Consider the following 21,788-nt stretch of genomic DNA (forward strand, 5'->3'; position numbering starts at 1 on the left):
TCCGCCTTCCCACAGTCAGCAGATGTTAGAAAAAAAAATGTTTATTACGTTTGAAATCTGGATATTTGTTTTACAAAAAAAACCACATGGATTCGCTACAGGGGGCCTTTACTCACCCCCCGGAGCCACGTGAGGGAAGTCTTATTACAGATGCGCGCACTTTATTTCACGTCTTCTGAACTGTTGACAACAAACACCCGCTTACCCCCACTGAAAGGCTTGGAAGAGCAAGGACAATCTTTAATATAACTCTGATTGAATTATTCTGAAAGAAGAAAGTCACATACACCTACGATGTTTTGAGAGGGAGTAGAAGATGGACGAATTTTCATTCTCGGGTGAGCTAACCCTGTAAGGTCATGCACTCAAAAAGCAATTCAGAAAGTGATTTTGGTTAACAAAATATTAATCAGTGTGTGGAAGTGAATGAGAATGATTCATTCACCTAATATCCGTAAACCACTGATTCCTTCGCAAGTAAAATGAAAGACCATTTGAGCGTGAGCTATTGCTCCCTAGGCATAATTTAGCAGATGTAGCAAAAGACCACATACATTTCTTCGTACAGAGTAAAAAATGTGTTATCATTGGTTTCATGTGACATGTTAAGCTCTCTGTGTTGCTAAACTGTGAGAGAGCTTTCCAGTCATTGGAAGTTAATGCTATTATTCAGCTTATTTGAATTCCCAGCTCTCCTTAAAGCAATTTCAAGTTTAATTGTTCAATTGCAGTGGAAAAATAACCATGGCTAATTATGACTAATGACTACGGATGCCGGACAAATCCTCGGTGTCTGAAGAAGATGGATACTATCCTGACCCTCCATCAATGCTCATTTTGAGCAAAAGAAAACACCACATCACTATGTGCATTACTTAAAACTCATTGTTATAGGTGCACACTTTTAAACCATTACAACAGTGACCTTCTAAGTAACTAAAACGTGAGTTTCTGAACTCACTTTCCGTTCAATTTTTCAACCACACAAGCTTGCTGTTATTCCAACACTTCGGAGCAACACTCAATCCCACCGCACATCAGTTTTAGGAGGGATCTGTTTGAGGCATTTCAAAGATCCCCATGAAAAGTGTTCCTGTTATGTACGACAGGTTCCCTTCAAAGTAAGTGCTAGGAAAAGGGGTGAAAATATGGTTTCAATAGTTGGGCTATGCCTGTGAAAGTCTGTAGCACAGATACCCAAGTGCACTCGTGTTTATAAACACAAAAACACAGAGACCCTGGTTTGATAGGGCTTCGATACACACTCAAAACCGCTCAGGTCAAACCACTTTTGTGTTTGGGAAGAATGCAAACTATGAAGACACCTGTTTTTAATTCAATATGGCAAGCTTGGACTGCTTATGAAGTTATCTATGTGCTTTACGTCTTTATTTCCGGGTGCTCTGTTCTTATTATGCATCAGTATGTATGTAACTTGCGCACAGAAGGCCACTTTGTTTTGTGTGGCTCTGTTTGTGTGCATACGCATACATACATGCGTGAGTATATACATGTCTGTGCGTGTGTGTGTACATGTGTCTGGCCATGTGGTTGGCAGGGAAGGAGAGCAAGAGCTGACTGATATGTTAACATCTCAGAACACACTCTGGTGTATAAACATCCACACACGTTTGTGTACACTAATTAATCTTCCCCGTGAGGCTGCCTCATGCACAAGCACATGGTTCGGGCAGTGCAGGACTGCCGCGCTGGACTTTGATTTCCTGCTAGTGTCAACAGTCCTGGGCGCAGGACTGATTGGAGCTGCATTTGATGAATTCAAAGACGAGCGTGTGTGCAAAATTACATCAACCGCTTTAAAATGTCTTATATAAGATCCAAATTCAAACCAAAAACACTTGTGGGGGCAAAGTTGACCAAGAGACTGTACCAAGAGATTCTAAACATGTCCTTCAAGTATAAGTATTGTGGCATGAAATCAGACCTGCGATAAGAATCATAATCTGAAACCTAAAAATTTTAATATCTTGTCTTCCCATTTAAATTTTGAGTTAGATTTTTTTTTTTTTTAGATGAAAAATACTTTTAATGCCTTCAAGACCTTATGAAAAGTTTTCACTTATGAACGTGAAAGTCATATATACTGATGAGATAAAAGAAAAAAACTAAATCACCAATACTGCATTTGTTTGATCAAATACACAGTAAAAACAGTTATACTGTAAAACATTATTAGCATATTATAAAATTAAAAATGTAATGTATTCCTTTGATAGTAAAGCTGAATTTTCAGCAGTCATTATTTCAATCTTCAGTGTCGCATGATCCTTCAGAAATCATTGTAAGATGTTGATTTTGTGCTCAATAATAATTTCTGATTATCAGTGATGAGAACAGTTGTGCTGGTTAATATTATTATTATATTATATTTTATTAATAATTGTTTTACGTACACACACACACACACACACAAAATAATCATCAATTTGAATTATTTGGCCTGAACGCCAAATGATATGTCACGCAGAAATCCACACTTCAAATTGGACCCAAAAAAAAAAAAATTCTGTGATGTGGAAAGTTTGGTGGTGTCTGTTTTGTGGTGGTGGTGGAGGTGGGGGGGGGGGGGGTGAGATGGTCCATGTTTCATTAGGTAGGGGGTTTGTGTGGGGTTTCAGAGGAGGGGGGGGTGTGATTTTCAGATCAGGGCTCTCACAGCCTGGGGGAAAAAGCTGTTGAGCAGCTGACTTTTGCATTTGTTTGGGGTGTCTGGGAGACACGATAAGTATAGAGACATATGTAGATCTGCCAAACATTTTTACTTTATAATTTCTGCACAGAAATGATGAGGTGAGCATTGAAGAGCCACTGGCTACCACTATAATTACAGCAAATAACTGCTAAAATAGTGTAAAAGCAGTTGTCTTAGCATCTTTTCAGCATAATATTGACATAATATGATACTCATAATCTGATGCTTGACAAAGGAAACAATTCCTTGGCACTATATGGGTTTGATTTCTAGGGAATTAACAAAAATAAAATAACATGCAATGTATGTAATAGCTTCAAATGCAGCTCATCCAGACAGAGTCCGAACCAAATACTGTCGTTTTTACAGAAGCAACTCCAGTACCATCACAGCAAAAGGAAAAAAGCACAATATTTTTATCTGACCAACCGTGTACTAAAGAATTTTTCACTGGCCATTCTCATCCCAGAACTTAGTAGCTTCTTCACATACCTGCCGAAATGATCCCATTTACTTACTAATGCTGTAATTACACTGTAATGATCACTTTAAAGAGACAGTTCAGGTTAGAAGGGTGAGGCACCCTTGAGCTGTTTTACAGCACCTCTTCAAAGGATTTCCTTCTTCAGACAACAGCATCAGTGCAGCCTGTCCTTCACAGAAAACATATCACAAAATACACACCAGCCTTCGTCTTTCTGATCTATCGGAACTACAGGAACGGTTTAATTTACACGAAAGTCACTCTTACAAAAAAGGAACCCCTGTGACATATTCGTTTGTGTTTTTCAGCTCAGTGTTTCATGAATCGTCTTTTGGTAGTAAATCATCGTCTGGGAATGTAAGCGATTGTATTAATGTGGAGTGTATAGATTTGTGGAGAAAAAAAAAACATCTGCCCGGTTAGTTTGACTGGTCCTCTTCAAATAAAACCATCTGACGCTGAAAGAAGATGACGGCACTAACCCGAGACATGTAGCGTGAAGGATACAACATACTAAGGAAAATTCCCTAAATGGCAAGAAATAATTTAAAACAGCTCTCTGGTCTCAGAACAAATGCTCTTTGTGATTAAATACTGAACCGTTTAAGAACATATAATTTCGATCAAATCTTCAATGCCAAAAAAGATGTGGAAGATTGTTTGCATAGTATATGAAGATGTGCTTGCTTTCCCTCACAGACATGGAGAGTCAAAGGTTAGTTTTATGTTGTCAGACGTTTCACTGTCAGCATAAGGTCAAATTCAGTTTCTAGTCTAGATAGATAAATGAAAAGTGACAGTTTGTTTTGTTATGTGCCATCTGAAATCAAAAAGGTACTTAAAATGCAGTAGTAAAAAATTATTCAAATTATTTTAGTGAACAAGATCAAGCTAAATCTATTTCAAGTGAATCAGTTCAAAACTGAATTTGAAATAAATTTTAAATATGCTTTAAGTAATAATAAGTGACAACATATGCATAATATTACTGTTTATTACTTGCTGTTGTTACATTGATGAACATCCATTAAATATTTTTTCTTATGTTAATTAAGAAAAAAAAACGGTTTTATTGTATTTTATTTCTTGCATGAAACATTCAGAATCTATTGGCTACAAGGGCTGTTTGGCTGAAAATGGTTCTACAATTGAAAAGCAATAATTGAATATAGTTGGATGAAATTTTTAAGACATTTCAGAGCAAATACATAAATATTGAGATATACGCTTCTGTATACTTTAATTCAGCATGGATGCTTGAAACTGATTGAAAGTGACAGTCAAGACATTATTAAATAAATAAATAAATAAAAGAATAAGTAAAAAAACAAACAAAGTCAAAGCACCAATTTACCACCGAACAAAACAGACGAACCACCTGCACCATTTAGCAAAAATGGAACTGGTTTTCCAGAATTATTCCTCCACATGCGTGGGACATGTTAAAATGATGAGTTACCATAGTGACTCATCTCATGAGATAAGGCCCCTCAGTGCATAGTTCAGTCGCTGGCCTCGACTCTGCATCAGAGGTGCAGACGTAAAGAGCAGTTAAGTCTCTGCAGTAACCGTGTCTGACAGCGCTGGAATAGACTTCAGTACTGTGTCGCATGTTTCCACCAGATGCCCTCTGAAAAGAACAGAGCATTTTTCCAAGTGTTTTACCTCAATAAATACCTTCCAAAGATACAAACCATCAAAACATTAGTCTTGGGTTCCCATTGTAAATTCTCAAGGAGACAGATCACGCTTACTCTAGTCAAACATGTCAGCCACCTGAAACAGACATCAGCTCGCCTGACCTCCCTGCACAAGTGTAAAACATCTGCTGAATCAACCTACAAAAACAACCTTGTTTTATTTACAATTATCTTTGTATCAAAGTGTATTCACAACGTACATACACATTTGGACAGATACCATGTCAACCGGATCTCAATCAAAAAATTTAACCATTTTATGTGGCGATTTTGTATGAATTCATACAATGTGATTTGATCCACCCCTAATTGTCAGTGAGGCATAAGCAGATTGTAAACCTTACCAATGAGACTTTACAAATAGATAGAAAAATAGATAATAAGTATAGTAGAGAATGGCGATAGCAACAGCAAACTCATGGGTTCAAATCTAGAGCAAGAAAGCAAGAAATGCTCAAATGCTCAAATGCAAATGTGTACCTTGGTGCAAGAATCTGACAAATGTATAAATGTAATATCTTTATAAATATAAAATCCTGTGCATTCAATAATCTACAAACCTGAAATAATTAATAAACATTTGTCAATCTCTGCATGCTCCTAGTGTTTCCATTTTAAAAGCCGTCTATATGATAATCTTTTTTGTCTAGAATCACACTTCATATATAATACCTCCAAAGAGCAATGGGGTCAAACTGGTGAATCTGATGTTACCATTATTCAAATGTTTAGCACTCTAAGGGGCACCAGCACAGTAGAGGTGCTCTGCTGGCCTTATGCTGTGCCCAGTCAACGGTGCTCTCCATCTGCCTTTGCTTAGAGCCGTCAGGTCTTGTCACTCAAGTTTAAAGTGAACAAAATAAAGCAGAGGGGTTCTGGTTAGCCCCTCCTAACTGAAGGCTGTTTTAAAGCACTACAGTCTGCTTCAGAAAACTCAATTTTACTTTTCCTACCATGTTCCCTGGACCAGAGCAAATTTCATTACATGTTTATGGACTTATAAAATTCCTTGCAGAATACGGCTTTCTTCACACGCGGTTTCATCAAAACTCACTGCGGTCTTGGTACTGTTGTTGCAGTGCTGAGATTTATCCACATCATTTTTAAACTCATCTGTTCAGTTGAATTCAAGTCAAAGCTTAATAGATTTCGGATTTCTAATAGATTACCCTGAGAGGAAATGGATAACAGAGACCAGCCAATCACAAATCTGCAAATGTGGTGAAAGATCGGGCCGCTTACCCTAATGTTCTAGTTTCAGGCCGCAGAAGGGGTTTCATGGGTTATTTCGCTCCAGTATTTAACTTATTGTTCACACAAAAATGGAAATTCTGTTTAGTAACTTAATCACCTTTGTGCTGTTCAAACACTGTAGGACTTTCTTTATTCTGTGTAACAACAAAGAAGATTTTCTGCCGAATTTCCAAACTAAGTTTTCCATTCAATGACAGTTGTGGTCACCATTCACTTTCTTTATATGGAAAAGAGCTGCCTGGGCATTCAACTTAAAGGGTTTGTTCACCTAAGAATGAAAATTTGTCCATCTTCTACTCATCCTCGAAGCATCCTAGTTGTGTGTGACTTTCTTCTTTCAGAATAATCCAGTCGGAGTTGTATTAAAAATTGTCCTTGCTCTTTCAAGTCTTTCAGTGGGGGTAGCAGGAGTTTGTTGTCAACAGTTCAGAAGACGTGAAATAAATCGGCGCATCTGTAATAAAATGTCCCTCACACGGCTCCGGGGGTTGAATAAAAGTCCCCTTGTAGCAAATCTGTGCATTTTTGTAAGATAAATATCCAGATTTCAAATGTAATAAACACTAACTTCTGCTGACTGTGGGGAACTGAAAGACGTTAAGGCGGATGTCGTAGTTCATCAGCACTGCATGGTTAGTGAAGAGCACTTTGTTTCTTTTGCTCCTACATTTCCCACAGGCGCACAACGCATACCTCTTCCACCGTTTGAAATCTGGATATTTATCTTACAAAAGCGCATGGATTCACTACAGGGGGCCTTTATTCACCCCCACATCCCAACCACCCCCCGAGCCGTGTGAGGGACGTTTTCTTACAGATGGGGGCACTTTATTTCATGTCTTCCGAACTGTTGACAACAAACACCTGCTTACCCCCAATGAAAGGCTTGGAAGAGCAGGGACAATTTTTTTATTTAATTTAAATTCACTGCACTGTACTGGGGGGAAATGCCATAAAGTGTTTGGGATTTTCTAGTAATTTGAATTTATGCTTTAGTCATAATATGATATAAAAATATTGTACATGCTGTTCAGAAAGAGCGTTTATTCCAGACAAACTAAAGCAAAAAATTATTAACCTAAAAAACACTCTCCTTAACACACGAACACACAAATGCACAATTGTGTTTGCATGGTTAGTCTGAGCAGCAATAGTTCTGCATTCCACATGTCAATATTCAGGCTTCTGGCAAATTCTCTGGATTTACAAATAAACAAATAGCTTGGGAGAAATTGGAGACTGCAAATGAATTTAATTTCTTTCTTCTTTCTCTTTCAACTAAAAATAGAATCCACTTTTCTAAGTTGCATAAAATGTATACAACATTATTTGTCATCTAACGACGAGGCTTTTCTTGGAAAAAATACAGAAATGAAAGCATTTTTGGCTGTTCTGCACAGTAGATCCTAGATTTCCAAACATACACTTGGCATCACACTCTCTGAGAACTATAAACTTCTTTGGACGGACAAAAAATTCTTTGGACGGACACCTTCCTATCAAGAAATTGTGCAATGACCTCATTTGGCCTTGGCCCACTAGTGTTTAAGCGTGATCTCAGTCTCAGACGCCACACCTACAGTCCACTCATTATTCCATACGGCAAACAAAAATATGGCAAAAGCTAGTCAAAAAATAAAAATTATTTTTTACAATCTGATTGGCCGACACAACTACCAAAAGTCACACAATCACATTGCACTTCTGTAAATCGCTTTGTAAACACTACTATTAAAAGGTGTTATATAAGCAAAGCTTTATGTACTGTACTTATTGGCAGAATTAATCAGTGGTTTTGCAAAAGTTGACATCAAACCTACTCTGAATCGTGCTACTTAATAATGCAGAAAAGTGTTTTCCTCTCACATCAAAATCCTCTGACAAATTTGTTTATAAGTGTTTTGGACTTTTTTTTCGCTTTCTAAAAAGTGCTTTATCTGTGCATATTTCTCTCCTGATTCAGGCAAGACAACTTCTTCAATAGAGAAAGCAATAAATTGGACAGAGGACTTGTATTCTTAGCAGCGGTTTGGAGTTTTGCTCTTGTTATGTGTGATGTCCTGGCTGCCAAACCATAGTTGTGGTTCTGGCCTTGGTATTGACCTTATATTATAATCAAAATGACCTCAGCAAGAAGCATCAGAATGATTAATGATCCCTGACCGGTATTGCAGGAGCAGAACAACTACTGACAAAGAACATAAAAATGAATAATACTCTCTTCACAGGTGGTAACATCTAGATCTAGCCAGCTCCTCACATAATTCACATATCTTTGGGCAGTTTTAATAATTTTCTGCAGCAGACCCACTGAGCTTGGGGTCTCTGTTCAGTCTGAAAAGTCCGGGGAAGAGTTCAGCAGCTGTGCTATTGAAAAAATACTCTAGAAGAAAAGAGTAACCTGATACAGGTTGGATTGAGAACCCAAATCAGATGAGGCGTTCGTGAGCCACAAATCTTTCCTGCATCTGAAACATCACAGAGCCACGCATGAATGTGAGGAGGACAGAGCCAGCAGCCTGTGATCAGCCAATGTGAAAATAGCAGACTGACATACATTTACTTTCCTGCACTATAACCTGTACTGGATCCGATCTTTAAGCAGAATACAATCCACTATCATCCTATCCTATTCTGAAATGCAATATCAAAATTAAAGGAATGCAACAAATGAATAAACTCACAGACAGTGTGTAAAACATTTGAAATTCATATTTCTTATTTCAGTGAGCTAAACAGCTTATACTTTTCAATCAGAATTTAGAGTTTACAAAATTTTGTTTCTATTCATGAATTGGAACTTGATACCAAACAGGAAGAAATTCAGCATCACACAAAGGAGTTTCAATGCTCCATTTCTAAAAGGCATTTACAGTATGTGATGCAACAAATCAATTCCACTGCTAATAAATCCTATATTTTGACTAATCATGCCAATAAATCAAACATGTTATTATGAAAAAATTGTTTGTTATTATGTTTTGTCAGTTTAAAACTAATGTTTAAAAAAAATTGTTTGTATATTTATATATTTTAAAATATTTGTATATTTTTTTAAAAATGTATGATTATTTTTATATAAAATATTAGTTTTTTTTTACAATATTACAATAAATGTTTGGCCAAAATAAAACATATTAAATGCTGTGTTACTGTGCAAATATGAAAATACTCAATATGCTGTGTATATCGCATATAAACGTTCGCAAAAAAAACGTTCGCAAAAAAAACGTTCTTCACATTTCAATTCATGTTACAATTCTTCAGTCTTGGGAATTGAACTTAAATTTAAAAATGCCCTCTTAATGTCTTAATTCGGAGTGGCACACAACATAACCCTGACTTCAATACGTATGCAATTTTCTTAGAAAAAGTTCAACATGCAGGGTGAACCTGTGGTGAAGCCAGATGGTCCTTGGAACATTAAAACTAGTTAAATCAACGTCCAACCAAGCTGAGAGTACCGAAGCTGCCAGGTGAAATCACCACAGCAATATATAACCAGACTTCACCTCACATAATGCCAAGCTGCCACAACAATCACTTCCTTCAGTCTTTGTGATGTCAGCTATTAACAAAATGTCCAACAGTGCTAATTCCTTACAAAACAGCGAATATAATCGTGCTCTGAGGCAAAGCTCATGAATATCCACTGACAGCTTAATTAGGGAAATGGTATAAGTCTGTAAGTAATGAAGGACGTTTGTTTTGAACGTGGAATTGAAGGCAAACAGAAGATTGGTTGTTAAACAGTTAAAGTACACACTAAATGCCCTTATTATTGGTCTTACACAGAGATCTTTTTAATATTCAATTATATTTAACCCAAGTTCCAAATTATAAGTTCTGGATGTGTATAATTGGCAAAGATGAAATCATATTTGGAACTTGAAATGATAAAAAAATAAAAAAACAAATACAGTAAATATCTACGTAAGAACAAAAATATGTGCATTTTAGAGTGTAGTTAGAAATCCTTTTGGCCTCAGTCATGAAACACAAGCAGAACGAATCTCGATGTAAAACATTCATAAATCCAATTAAATGAAATGCAGCGAATTTGCATTGCAATGCAATGGTTTTGCAAGTGATTTGCACAGACATTTGCTCTGCTTGTGTTTCATGAATGAATCCCATTGAGATTTTACGATTTCTACGGTGATTCCGTTAAAGTATTTCATGCAGTTACATTCTTTATTCATTTTTAATAAAGGTTTTAGTCATGTCAGTACTTGAAACGTATGTGGCAACAAGGCAGATGTCTTCAGCAATCGCAGCGGTTTAATATTTGTTTATGAAGGGGTGGTATTAAACTACCTGCAGCTGCTGAAGTGCAGTTCTCATGCACAATGAGTGCATGACTGATGACTCATTTAAAACCCACTATCAAATGAATGAATCAAATGAAAAGGAAACTTCACGGACTAAAAGCTTATGGCTTTATAAAAATCACAGGAAAGGGAACTCCTTGGTTGGGATTATCTTGGATTAATTTTTGGTATTTTGTGTTGCATGGTAAGGCCAGGCAAATAACTCCAATATGTGTGACTTGGTAAACCACTAAAGAGACGAAGATTAATGTATCATGTCATCTTTAATTTCCTAGATTTTGATACTAAAGGGAACTGCTGGATGCAAAAGTGTAAAATGTGGCCCATCCAGTTCCCACAAAGTCAGAATTTGGCTACAACTGTAGAAATATTATCTCCACATGAAAACTAAAACAAAATCTTTTGGTCCACCTTATATTTCAGAAAACAGACTTTGAATAAAAATATATTCTCCAGCCATGTTGGTGATCACAGAAGCTCCCGAGGTTATGCTTATTATGCTTCCAAAAGTAACGTGGAAACAGTAAAGCATCATACACATGCTTTACTTTATGTAGGGGTCAAATTAAATATCGGAATTGATCACTAACATCTCAGCAATTCATCAGCATGGTATTATAAAGATGATCTGAACTAACAAACAATAACAAAATTATTAGCATAATTTCTGTGATTTTAGTTTGTTAAATCTACAAAAAAAAAAATATTCATTCATTGCAAAAACACGGTTTGGTTGCAATTAAATGACCCACACTGAACCATATGATATTTTATAATAAGTGTAATTAATTTTGAAGGCATTTAAGATGCGAAACTCCCTTTTAAACACATATGATAATTTTGACGCTAGCATCATTATTAGACTGTGTTTGTGTACCCAGCAGGGAATTTCGACTCCTTCCAAGCATTGTAAACATCTGTTTTCTCTTAACATTTGGTCACAGTTTATTTTCATTATTTTGAAAATTGTAAATATGCTGCTATTATCTGTTTCTACTTGCAAATTCATTTAAAGGCTAGTTTATCACTTCATTTGGCAAATTGAACAGCAATATATAGTGTGGTCTGAGTCATGCAGGCTGACATTTACGAAATGTCTAGAGCTCACTCTGTCTTCATAACCTTCTGTTGTGGCAAATTTTATTTTTCCAGTTCAGTTGTTGTTTTATGGTCATTTAGAAGACCTTGAGTAATGGCCAACGTGGAAACATTCAGAAGAGTCTGTAATATGCATTAGTGTCTAATTTATTTACAGTTCTGTTCACTCATGCCACACACTGAGATTGTAAATATTCATGTTATACTTCCCAATCTCTCTCTCTCTCTCTCTCTCTCTCTCTCTCTCTCTCTCTCTCTATAGTTGTAAAAAATAACAATGCTAAATAATAACAATAATAATTATCATTTATTTTGTAGCAACTATACTGCTTAAACGGACTTGAAGGTGGCTCCAAAAAGTAGTCAGCAATTATTTGGGAGGAGAAAAAAATCCCATAAAACATACCAAGCTCGGTGAAACAAATCCAAGATGGAAACTATATGTTGCTTTACTTAAAAAGCAATGGCTGTGGACACTTAAGAGCAGTGATGGAAGTTTTGCTAATTAGCACATGCATGTGTGCCTGTGCTATTGCTAGCAACTGCAAGAGATTTTAGTTAATTTAAATAATCATATGGTCTATTAAATAATATATGGTTTATGGAATTTAATAGTTCACCCAAAAATGTACAAATTGCTGAAACTTTACTCACCCTCAGGCCATCCTAGATGAGTTTGTTTCTTCATCATCAAAGATTTGGAGATATTTAGCATTACATCACTTGCTCATGCAAGGATCCTCTGCAGTGAATGGGTGCCGCCAGAATGAGAGTCCAAACAGCTGATAAAAACATCAAAATAATCCACAAGTTATCCACACGACTCCAGTCTATCAATTACTGTGAAGTGAAAAGCTGTGTGTTTGTAATAAATAAATCCATCAAAACTTTTTAACTTCAAATCGTTGCTTCTGGCTAAATTACGAGTCCTCTATCCATAATTCTCCAGTGAAAAAGTCTCATCTGAATCAGGAGAGAAATATGTTCCGATCAAGCTCTGTTTACAAGCAAAACAGTTCTAAACAAATGTCTCGGTGGATTTTAATGTGAGAGGACAACAGTAGATGGACTTTTTCACTGGAGGAATAGTTATTATAGATTATGAACTGTTAGAAGGTAAAATAACTTAATGATGGATTTGTTTCTTACATACAGTTTTTCACATTTCACATGTTAATTGACTGACTTATGTTGCATGAATTACTTGTGGATTATTCTGATGTTTTTATCTGTTTGGATTCTCATTCTGATGGCACCCATTCACTGCAGAGGATCCAGTGAAGAGCAAGTCATGTAATTTCTGTAAACCTGTTCTGATGAAGAAACAAATTTATCTATCTAATTGTGAATCAAGTATCTCTCTGCTTCACCAGTGCTATTTACAGTATATGGCCTACAGATATATTCAGCTCTTAACTCTTCTGGAGAATATTGAGGATGTGTGTGAGTATCTTCTTAATGTCTCAGATATAGAGAAAAAAAATACATCATGTTTTCCTTCACAGGCAGAAACATCTGTCAGAGCCTCAGATCTATCATTAGCACACTATTCTACGTGCACGCGCTGTGTTTGTGTTGAGTGCACACATGTGTGTTTTCACTGCTGCTGGGGGAGGAGGAAAAACTCTTTGTGTCACTTTGAGCACAAGAAGAGAGAAGAGGACAGGAAGACTATTCGATGACTGGCAAATGAAATTCCGCCACTCGGTATTCATCAAAATACTCCAGCAAACATTTCAATTAAATAACCGCCCAACTATGGAGCAAACGTTTTCAACTGGACCAAAACTTGGAATGAGCCAAAAAGCAATTCTGAGTAGCATGGGCATGTTACCCGAACTTGTGGAGGGAAAACAAATGACGCAGTGTTGTGAAATGGCACCATCTCACTTCAGACTGCATCTGGTCAAAGCCACTCCTCATTTTTGTTCAAATCTAAGCGTTTATTTTAAGCGGAACTATTATGGGAGGTTTTCCCACCTCTAGCCCATTTTCACGACATTTCCGTACTTCGAATGACTATTTGAGGACTCAAGTAGTTACTGCTGTCAACGAAAATGAGAGGCTAAAAGCTAACCGTCAGCTAGCTAATACTCAAACTGCCCTCACTGGACAGCTTCCTGTCATTTGTCTTTGAGCAAATGGGCAGGAAATGGTTTTGAATATAGCTATGCTGCAAACATGCTAGCATCCCCCAGACAGACTCCCTCATGTCTCTAAGTGGACGTTGGGGAAATGTTTTGAGCAGAAAGCGAAAGCAAGAACATTCATGCGATTTAAAAGGGACAGTTATTTATGATGAATGCTGCTCTCCTGAGAGTCCGGCAGACCAGATTTGAAGTGTATCTGACCTCAGAAACGCTAAGAATCACACGATGACACCTATAAAGCCCTCTACAGCTGAGCTCTGAGCACGCTCTAATTTAGCCTGTACGTATACGCTATCTTGAATGTGCTTTAGGTTATTTCAGCCTTAGCTGTGATATTCAGTGTTATTGTTTGCTAAATGTTTTTGTTAACAATAAAAACTCCCATTATGTAGTGTTATATAATGTTATATAATGGTCACAATATAAAATTTAACCAGAAATGACGACATTATCCTAATGTAACAACCTAATATTTGCAAAATGAATAAATGTGGAGATTTCTGTTAAATTAATAGTTAATAATTTGGACATTTAAAATAATAACTTGGAGCACAACTTTAAAGCCTAAAGCAAGGTCATTTCTGTTTGCACTGGAAAATATGCTACTTGATATCATACAAAAGCAACGGGAATTTTGTTTATTTTTTTTAGCTGAATACCAAATGCTGCATCTGCAGTGAGCCATGATAAAGCATATAGTATTTGGTTATTCAAATGATCTCAGAATGGCAGCCCATCAGTGATCAGTTAACCATGTAAAAGCCTGACTTAATAATAAAAAAATAATAATACAAAATAATAATAATAATAAAAGGAACAGTTTAACAGATAATTCAATGCAATACAATAATGACTGAGAGATGTATCCCCCCACCCAAAAAAACTAAAACTATGTATCATATTTGATACATTTTTACATTTATGGATAACAATTTAAAAGTTTTTCTTATCTGTAAAGATTTTATAGCAAAAAGACTACAACCTGACGCTGGACCGTTTTAAAATCATACTAAAAGTCATGTTACATGCTAAAGAGCAAAGTCTTGATCATGATGAAAATTTAAAGGCCGTAGAAATTTGTGCATCAATTATGATATAGTTGTAATATGCAGCTTTGTATGGTTAAAGAAACTTACTTTATTAGACACTTTTTACATAAATATATAATTTTATAAAGCAATATTCAGTAACTGAATTCTGAAAACGCAGTGAATAAGGAGCTAAAATGACAAGTAACATCATGGAACATAAAGCAGCATGGAACTGTAGCAATATGAGAGCTTTGAGCGCCCTGACCTCGGTGGTTTGCTTTAAATAAACTGAACTAAACTGTAGCGAGTGTAGAGGTGAAAGCTAGTATGACCTTGGGCTTGTCTCACCACGGTTTGTTTTAACTGGCAGGGGGCTTTCGCGCCTATTACGGATAGCTCTAATGAGAAAAGGTCAGAAAAGCCAACCTGTGCAGAGTGGAAATGGATGGGCAGAGCTATCTCACTGCAATTCCCCTGCCACCTGCCAGTGACTGTGCCGGGGGGCATCCTGATTGCTAACAGACCCATCTGTGCCGTGCACCCAGGTGTCTACATTCTCACCAATCAGTCATGCACACGACTGTCTCTTTGCTACAGCACACATGCTGAGATCCATGGAGAAAGAGATTCCTTTGCTAAGTGTGTTTAGTCCTAATTCCTCTTACAGACGCCCTGTCAAACGCAGATGTGTGTAAAAAGATGTTTGGAAAATAAGGGTGAAAGTTAGAAGTGTTTTTTGCTGAATTTGGCATGATAATGGTTTAGATATGAACAAACAACATTCGGCTTGTTTGATGCCAAGTGCAGTTAGGAAATTCTCATCTGAGCTTATATATCAATATTAATAAGAAAATGTGCAGCGTGACCCGCACTGGAACTCACACAGTGCCTGACATAAAACTTAGTACAATCTTTCCACATCTGCTTTAAACAAATAATCTCTCTCCAGTTGACTGTACCTAGATAGTGATTTGAGTTTACATTGAGATTACTGCAAAGAATACAATAACAAAACAATGGCATTTTAAAAAAAAAAAGAAAGAAAGAAAAACATGGTCTGTCAAAGAAAACCCCCAAATATCCCTTAATTCCCTTCGTAGAGTGTTGAATCACAGTTCAATCGACAACAGTGTCTTTGCAACAAAAATCTAAATATCACACCTGATCCAACCAAAACACATTTGAAGTGATTTAAATACACGCAGAAAAGATACTACTGACTTGATTCCAACTGCATGCAAAAACCTCCCCGCTCTCCTTCTCAGATCTATAGCAAGTGCTTTTACAAAGTGTCATTTCTGAAATCATTGTCAGCTGTTGTTTCTACTAGCCTGTTGTATATGTCATCATTCAGCTTCATTCAATCCTTGATCTGACATTTTCAGCACTACAAAGGTCTCTGACAAGTCCTCAGAGATTTCTTCCTTTCAAACATTTATTCTCCCATAAAATGATCTGAACATTTGGGGCAGTGTCTGTGTGTGTGACTATGAAATCTGAAATCGGACACTGGATTTACAAACAGGCAAAGCACAGCTGTTGAAAGTGATCAATAAAACCATATGCTTGGCTGATTGTTTGCCGGACCATCCTGTCTCTCATCATTTGAAACCTATGCGTTTCTGGAACAAGCAGCAATGATTACATCACTGCATTTGTTGGCGCACCTATGATCCTGGACATCAATGAGACAAAACATCTCAATATAGTCCTTAAACAACATAAAACCAAACTAAAGATACAGCAAGCACCCAAAACAACACAGTCCTAAACACACCATCTACAAGACTAAAGTATGTATAAATAATTATGTACAAAAAGATGTACCTTTTAGTTTTTGTGCCTTAGGGTAGGCCTACCACCCCAGTCACTACTTTGTATCTTTTTTTCATGAGTGTGTATATGTTATAACCTATTTGGTGAAATTCTGAGGCAAAAAAAAATAAAAAACGTTATGATATACACTGTATTACTTCAGTATCTGCATGTTGTTGTAATCTCCTACCTGTTAATGTGACGTCGCTATAGATGTTGGAGAGCTGTTCTTTCAACAAGACCTGTTGCATCTGAGCCGCTTTCTCCCGCTGCAGTTCCAGCATCATGTCTGGGTGGCTGGCCAGCTTGCAACCCTTTTGTTTGTCCAGAGCGAAGTCACTACGCACTATATCTGCATGGAAACCGCGAGAATGCTTTTGGAGTTCTTTGTGCATATCTGCCCATCAAGAGGACAAACTAACCACTAAAAGAGCAATGTAACCATGCATGTGGTTTGCATTGTGGACATGTTTACTAGATACTCGAAATGTATTTCTTTCTCTTCCATGTTTATTGAAAAAAAAGTCTGGGTAATTAAAAAGCCATTTCTTTTCAACAGGCATGCACTAAACAAATGAAATGCATCAATATTTATTCAGATATATTTCTGGTTTATACATGCACATTTTTGTTCCACATAGTATGAAATGACACCGCTTTAATATCTTGATTCCAAACCATATTTCTGGAATATAGTCAGACTTCCCATCAAGGTTTCTGATCCCAAGTCATGGAGTGCACAAACTTCTCAATCAGTTCAAACAATTTATGCAAAATACCTAATTGAAAACGAGCAAATCAGGCCTCACCATCTTCATAGTTTTTGAGGTAATAGTCTGGTCCAGGCCCTCTAAACTTTGCAAGATTCTTCAGGTTATGAAACTGGAGAAAGTCGGTCCGTTTGCCCCCAAACCTCAAATAAGCTGGAGAGAGTCCCCGTGCCAGAGTGACTAACCGCTTGGAGCTGTGGATACAGAAAGATGTAGATCACAGATCAAAAGGCTCAGGGAAACCCAAGGGCTACAACAAATGCTGCACTAGAAAAAGTCAAAAGCAGTGGTTACATTAAGGAGCCGTTTGGACCTAAGTACATTTGTCCAATCCAAAGTAGTCGTTTCAATTCAATCATATTAAATCATCTAGTCAAGTTAATTTAGTCATATTTTTTAATTAATAAAACGTAAATTAAAATCTGACCATATGAAGTTAGTTATTTACATTACCTGATAGAACACTGTATAGTGCATCAAATCAGAAAGAGAGGTTTTCTTTATGATTTTAAACTATTAGAGTGAAGATGGATAATAAACTGAATAAACTGACAAATTTCTTTAAGGCATGTTTGTTATATATTACACAACATATAACCAGTGTTGGGCTCGTTACTCCAAAAATGTAATTTATTACTTGTTACTAGTTACTCCTTTCAAAAGTAATATTATTATTTTATTTATTACTTTCTGGCAACAGTAATTCGTTACACTACTAGTTACATAACTTTTCCTTTTCCTTTTCCGAAGTTGTAATTGTTTATCTTACCCATAAAATTCTTCTAAAATGTTACTTACTTTATATTTCTGCCTCGTCATTTGACCAAAATCTACACTGGATCGGACAAACACTCAATGGTGACTGACATTGACTTTTAAGTAAAAGTGTTGTGTTAATTGTCATGTGGAACTATAATTTCTCAATTCCAAATTTCCAAATATGATTAGAATTCTTGAAGTATTTTATCAAAAGAAATTACATAAGTTAATAAGATATTGAATTATAGTAATATAATTTAGATTGGAATCAGAGGGATGTGATTGGGCAAGCCATGTAATGCCAGAGTAAAGTAATGCCACAATTTACACATCTGTGTTCTGGTCACCTTTCTCCTGACTAAATCAGTGTAATGGCAGTATTTCCATCCCCTGAATGTAAGCTTTTTACTATTCCAGGCTTTGCTGATGCACTGGTGTCTTCATGTGCCTGTGTGAGTAATGAAAATTATGGAAATAAATCAAGGAATTAATGGATTGTTGGATTTCAAATCATAGGGGGTTGAGGCAACAAAAGTAATTAAGTAACTAGCTGTTTTATGAATGGTAACATTTTACTGAAATCATATAAGTAATTAGTTACACAACTAGTTACAGGAAAAAGTTATATTATTGTTACTGCATATAGCCTAACATACAGCATATAGTAGCCTAGTATGTACCCACTGCGTCTTATTTTACTAGACGATGAAAAGTCTGTAATGCCGACACGAGAAAACGGGATCATTTTCAGAGCAAAACAATGCAATAATATCTCAAATCTCATCAATAATTATAAACTCCTATTTTATTTTTGGAATATTTTCTTCAGTCTTTTTTATTTGTCTGGAGCGAACTGGTTTCGCCATTAGATTAGTGCATAACTTTGTTACGGAAACTGACAGACTGACGTTCATCAGATTTGGTGTGATGATAGGTTTTAGGCCGCAGTCAGTGGTGAAATCAACAGCAGATTATTTCACACAGAGCTGCAGCCTGTGGTGCTACTACACGCTCGTTTCTTTCTAAAAAAATAAAAAAATAAATAGAATAAATAAATAAATACCAGCTTCTTTTTTAGTTCTTTCCTAAATAATGAGACATGATACGGTAGCCTACCAGTCGTAAAGAAGAAGCTGTAAAAGGTGCACATAAAACTAGGCCCACTGCGCAAATATTCTGCCCTCGAGCGTAGAGAACTTAAAAAACAACAGATAAAATCAAAGAAGAATAAAATCGAATTAAATAAAAATAAAAAAATAAATATACTATGTGAATTGTTCCGTTTTATTTTGTGAAAAGCAAAACAAGCTAAATTACCACAAACGTTAATCAGCGAAGCCTGTGTTTGGTTGGTGGGCCGACACTGGTTGTTAGAAAATACATTTCTGAGAAAGAGAAAACTGAAGCAAGTAGCTGCACACAAACTTACATTTCGCTCATTTGGAGTCACGTCCAATAATGTGAATAATTACATTTAATCAAACAAAGCATGAAGCATATATATATATATATATATATATATATATATATATATATATATATATATATATATATATATATATATATATATATATATATATATATATATATATATATATATATATATATATATATATATCAATGCTGATCGTAACAATAACAGGCAACCATCATGTTAAAGTATTTGTATATATATATATAAATTATTTACATACAAATACTTTAACATGAACGCATGCATGCGCATATCTTTAGCAAAACATTATACATATCACATCAAATCTATTGAACAGCAGATCACAAACCTTAAGATTGTAGAAATAGCATGCAATTGAATGTTGTGGATATAAATGTTCAAGAGGTCGTGTCAAATTCCGCTTTTATTCAGTCCTGGATTCTTTCCATAGGCTATGTGGAAAGAAACGAAGTAGGCTAGCCTTTACGCAATTTAAATGTAAAACCCAAACAAACCCATTTGACTGCTCTGCAATAAGTTGCACTGAACACGACAGAAAACTAACAATAAATGCCACGACAGCAGATTGGGGTTCGGATTTATGTGGGCCACTTCTTAAATTCTATTTTTTTCAACACCTCACCCTTACTATAATAATTATTATTTCGGCAATATATCGGTGGTAAACACTACATCGATACTGAAATCTGTTCGGGGCTATGAAACACACTTACATTTCGGTTCTCCGTGGGGTTTTGTCTTTTCTCCTCTGGGGGCTGGAACACACATATCCTATTCACTTCCAGGTCAAGCCCTGGTGTGCAAATTAACACAACTATTCAAATCTGCGCGTATATTCAGGTTACGCGCTCTAATATATAAATCCATATTCGTATGTGGAGTAGAGAGATGGGCACACGGGCGAAGCTCATCCCACAACACCGTTTCACTGGGATTCAACAGATGTTCTATTCCTTTTCTTTTTTTTCTTTTTTTACATTGCGTGTAAACATGTTGAATTCTAGGCTACTTTACGCGTAAAATTAATGTTCGAAAGTTCGTAAATAGATATGAAAGTCAACACTAGTATTTTACAAGATAAAATTATAAATCGCATAGAATATCTGTCTCTTTCATATTTCCAAAAGGTGCAACCAAACATGAAGTTTATCCGTGAACAATAAACGTCTAATAAGAGCAAATGAGTTTGGTATTAACCTATCTTCAGAAAAATATGATATTGTGTAAAAAATGTGTATTCAGGACGTTGGTCGATAGATTCAAACATAGTAAAATAGCAGTATTAGGTGTTTGGGTAGTTATATGTAATTGGAAAGATTCACAAAAAATGTCTAGTAGCGTTCCTGATGGAAAATCTAGTTGAAGCCTGGTAGCTGTGTTGGAAACATGGGAGATGGTTTCTAGCTGGTCATCCAGACTGACCACTTTAAGATAGTATGTTGCTAATCCAACATGGTTAATTTGGACCAGCTTTAAACCAGCTACCATGTTCTAAAACACACCTTTTGGACAGCTTCTCCAGCAGGTTCTTCCTAAATCAACACAAACACATCAGCATCATCAAAGCATCATCATCACGCGTAGAGTGTAATTGCAAAACTGCAATACCTTAAAAAGTCCAGCCAGCCATCCTTTATAATAGAGGGATCCAACTGGAAGGAGAGGAAGTTGTCATTCAAAACTTTCACCGGGCTTCGCGTATTCACGTCCAGTAAAATCAAGGTTCTCTCCAGAAAGCTCTGTCTCTTCCCTCCGGACACTGGTCTCCTGTAGGTAACGGCGGAGGAAATGAGAGACTGGAGTATCAGTGCCAACCACAGTGACGAGCCGAACACTGGGCAGAGGAACTGCCTGGGCATCTTCTGTCCTCAAGCACCGGGCGGAGCGCAGTGAGGGAGATACAGCAGAGATCTCCTTATAAAACCCAAATAAAAAGCACCTGAAGTGTTTTATGCCCCTCCTTGAGCAATGATCACTGGTGTCTCTTTCAGCCCCCCGTCTTCAGCTGTTTTAGAGTTCGCTGGAGTAAACTCACGCCCCAGGGCCAGCCTCCATCACACTGCACCCTGCACCGCCCTCTGTAGTAACGCAACAGCTCTTAAAGGTAAGATGACTCTTATTTAACAGAAGCTTCTCCGAGTGTGGGGTGTCTGAACCGTAACTGTTCTGTCTGCACCAAAAAATAAATAAAATAAATAATAAATAATAATAATAATAATAATAAAAA

The 21,788-nt window shown here is 36.5% G+C and overlaps 1 protein-coding gene across 2 annotated transcripts in view; it reads right to left on the reverse strand.

The window, feature by feature from the left end:
• The window catches only part of LOC132111095 (inactive heparanase-2-like), a 64,359-nt gene extending 42,853 nt beyond the window's left edge, over positions 1 to 21,506 (reverse strand). For both annotated transcript variants that reach the window (XM_059518265.1, XM_059518264.1), the window contains exons 1-3: positions 21,170 to 21,506; positions 17,386 to 17,540; positions 16,767 to 16,928 (exon numbers count right to left, since the gene is read on the reverse strand). In XM_059518265.1, coding sequence (XP_059374248.1) covers positions 16,767 to 16,928; positions 17,386 to 17,540; positions 21,170 to 21,420 — 568 coding nt within the window. In that variant the 5' untranslated portion in view covers positions 21,421 to 21,506. The remainder of the gene's footprint in view (positions 1 to 16,766; positions 16,929 to 17,385; positions 17,541 to 21,169) is intronic.
• Positions 21,507 to 21,788: the final 282 nt, after the last annotated feature.

The sequence above is a fragment of the Carassius carassius genome, chromosome 30 (assembly GCF_963082965.1).
Source record: "Carassius carassius chromosome 30, fCarCar2.1, whole genome shotgun sequence".
Taxonomy (NCBI): Eukaryota; Metazoa; Chordata; class Actinopteri; order Cypriniformes; family Cyprinidae; genus Carassius; species Carassius carassius.